This window comes from Ipomoea nil, unplaced genomic scaffold, assembly GCF_001879475.1.
Source record: "Ipomoea nil cultivar Tokyo-kokei standard unplaced genomic scaffold, Asagao_1.1 scaffold3056, whole genome shotgun sequence".
Taxonomy (NCBI): domain Eukaryota; kingdom Viridiplantae; phylum Streptophyta; class Magnoliopsida; order Solanales; family Convolvulaceae; genus Ipomoea; species Ipomoea nil.
The window spans coordinates 2,425,169-2,428,384 of NW_017619484.1; the positions used below are offsets into that span (position 1 = coordinate 2,425,169).

General features: G+C 35.8%; 1 protein-coding gene across 1 annotated transcript; it reads right to left on the bottom strand.

Annotated features, from left to right (window-relative positions):
• Positions 1-427: 427 nt before the first annotated feature.
• LOC109164074 (AP2/ERF and B3 domain-containing transcription repressor RAV2-like) lies at positions 428-1,688 on the bottom strand. Its single transcript, XM_019312830.1, has one exon. The coding sequence runs from the start codon at positions 1,602-1,604 to the stop codon at positions 609-611; it is 996 nt and encodes a 331-aa protein (XP_019168375.1). The 5' UTR covers positions 1,605-1,688; the 3' UTR covers positions 428-608.
• Between the last annotated feature and the right edge of the window lie 1,528 nt (positions 1,689-3,216).

Below are 3,216 nucleotides of genomic sequence, written 5' to 3' on the forward strand. Positions count from 1 at the left end.
AAATATAAACCACTGCACATCATGAGAAAATTTTAGAGTGAAAAATAACATTTTCCTTTATATCAAAATACAAACCTTAGCAAAATTTGTCCCACGCCACTCACCAATATGCAGTGTGTGTAATGTTTCTACAGTATATATAAGATTATTAAAAATAATTTTCTTTTTTATGTTTACATCAAAATTTAAATACAAGTAACCACACTTAAATATATTTAAATTTCGTACCAACTACTATGTAGTATCATAGCACATCTGATCTGTTACCATTTCAAATAGTGGGTCTAATCAAAGGTGGTGGGGGACATTGGTTCTTTAGGCCGAAAAAAATTGAGAAAGTATAGAATTGAACATATACTATCTTGTAAAGAATCATTAGTGTTTAAAAAAATTATATTTAAATTTTCTATTTCATTCACTTAATTAGTTTTGTTTAATCTACTTTTGATCACTTATATACAATTGAACTTCACAACTCGTTGCATGCCCATATACCGGGGTCCCGCCATTTCCCCACCATCTAAAAAAACAAAAAAGAGTCTAAAATTATGGAAAAAAAAAAAAAAAAAAACAAAACAAGAAAACAAAACATAACAAAAGCCTAATTGTCACAATGCATCTATAACCCTTTGCTTCTTGCTACATTCCAATGGCAATAACAGCTCCGGCTCCCCCATCCTCTTCCGGCCGCCATTGCTGCTCACAGGTGGCACCGTGTTACTACATATGTTGACTCCAAAGAGCCTCACCGTTTTGACAGGTGGCGGCGGCGAGTGGACCCCACTCCGGGGGGACTTCCGATCTATGTAGAGGCGTTTATCTTCTCCGGTGGACCTCCGGAAGCTGACGACGTCGCCGGCTCTCAACCCCTTCTCCTTCACGAATCGGCTCCACCCTTTGGTCAGCACGTAGCTCTGGCTGCTGTTCCAGTAGGAGTAGCGGAATCGCCACACTTTCCCGTTTTGGTCCTCCAAGTTTAGGACAACTCCCTTGGTAGTAGTGGGCGATAATGGCAGGTACTTCTCGGCGTGTTGCTTCGGGATCACCAGCCGGTTCAACTTCCCCACGTCGCTCGGGGTCACGGCTTTCTCGAAAAGCCGCTCTCCTCCGCCGCCCATTTTCTTCCACTTCTCGGCCTCGCAGTGCTCCAAACTTCTCCGGCGGCTTAGCTCGTCGGCGTAAGTGTGTTTCCGGAGCATGTCGACGATCTCCGCCTTCGACCGCGACAACAGGAACGACAGCGCCGCGGTGTCTTCGGTCTCCGACAAGGGCTTGAAGTTGGTGACGGCGTCGCGGCCGCGGAAGCGCTGGGCGGCGACGTCGTAGGCGCGGCCGGCTTCGTCTTCTTCGTTGAAGGTCCCCAGCCACACCCGTTTGTGCTTCTCGTAGATTTGAGCCCCCCACCGGCCGTTGGGCTGGGGAACCACGCCTTTGAATTTCGAAGACTGGAGCTTCCGGGATGGTGATTCCACCTCTGTGATTGCGCTCACGCCGCTTCCCAATCGCCGGAGATTCTCCGGCGACTGTGACGCCGGGGAAATAATGGAGGTTGAAGGTGGCGCCAGCGACGTAGAGTCGCTACATGAGCTCTCATTTGAATCCATTGTTTTGTTTGTTAAAATGAAATTAAAATGAAATTTGAGAAATGAAAGATAGAATTATATATAGAAAGAGGTAGATTTGAGATAGATCCAGAAAAGCAGTCTGAGTAGGCTTTTATTGACATACACGGGAACTTCTATAATACTCGCTACCTTTTACTTCTATGCCTTCCACTTGGAATCTTGGATTAACAATTTTTCTATTTTTAGAATATACAGACTAAAAAATATATATAAGAGAATTTTTATACACACATAAAACATGTACATTATTATTACTACTAGCATTTTGTACGCGCAATGCACGAAGTTTTATGTCCAATATTAAAGCACTGATAAATATAAATAATTAAAAATTATAATTCGAATTATATACACAAATAATATATGTATTTTACTATTTTATACACACATATACAATTTATCATTCATAGAAATCAAAATAAAATATAATCAACTATTAAATTAATTATATAATGATTTTAATAAAATGATAATCGAAGAATAGGAAAAATATATAATAGATATAGGTGCATGGTAATAATGATGGAGTAACCAATGTTATAATTAAAAAGTAACGAAACAGTGTTATAACGGTGTAAAAGTAGTTTTGTCTAATAACATTGAACTGTGAAACATTTAAAGTAAAATGTATACATTTATTAGCATACAAAAAGATGGACATAAATCAAGGAAATAACTTTGATGGAAACTTATTATGTTTTTAGATTATTATTATTATTATTATTATTATTATTATTATTATTATTATTATTATTATTATTTGTAATTAATATTACTAATTTCTTTATATATATAATCTTATACCAATTGAAACATATTAATGTTTACTTTATAAAATTAAATAAACCACTGCACCGATTATAAATACTGTTTTTATGAGATATATTTCAGTTGAAATAGTAAATGAGAGAGATAATTACGTATTATAGTTGCTAGTAAAGTAGAGAATATAGTTTTTAGCTTAGCAATAAATATATATACAAGTTGCTACGTGTGTATGGTATATATATTTCTGAGGAAAATTTATTTGGAGATATGGGGATGTGTATGGAGGCAGTATTGGTCAACCTTCAGATTCAAAAACAAGATGGTAATAAGGAGCTAGCTACGAAGATTCATTTTGTTAACAAATAGTTCATTCAAAAAAAAGTTCATTAAAAAAAAAGGTACTCAAAATTTGCTAGTATAGGTTGGATTATATTACACTCCCCCCACCCCACGCACACCCAACCTGGACTAGTCTACTAGATAATAGTTTGTACTTTGTAGTGTCTTAATCTGAAGTCAAAGACTGATACTATATGACCACAAGATCTTGAGCCAATAACAAATTTTTAATAAAAGAGAATGAAATTATTATACAATTGAATACATATAAATGCATTACTCAGTAAATAAAGTATTACATTTTCCTTTACAAGCGCACTATTACTTATAAGGATAAATATAATACTTTTGATGATAAATATAATACTTTTACATCAAAATATAAAATTATTACTAACGGTAAGTATGTTATCGGAAAATATAATATAAGAATACCAGATAGTATTGCTTTAGTATTTTAGTACAGAATATTTAGCGTGTGTCC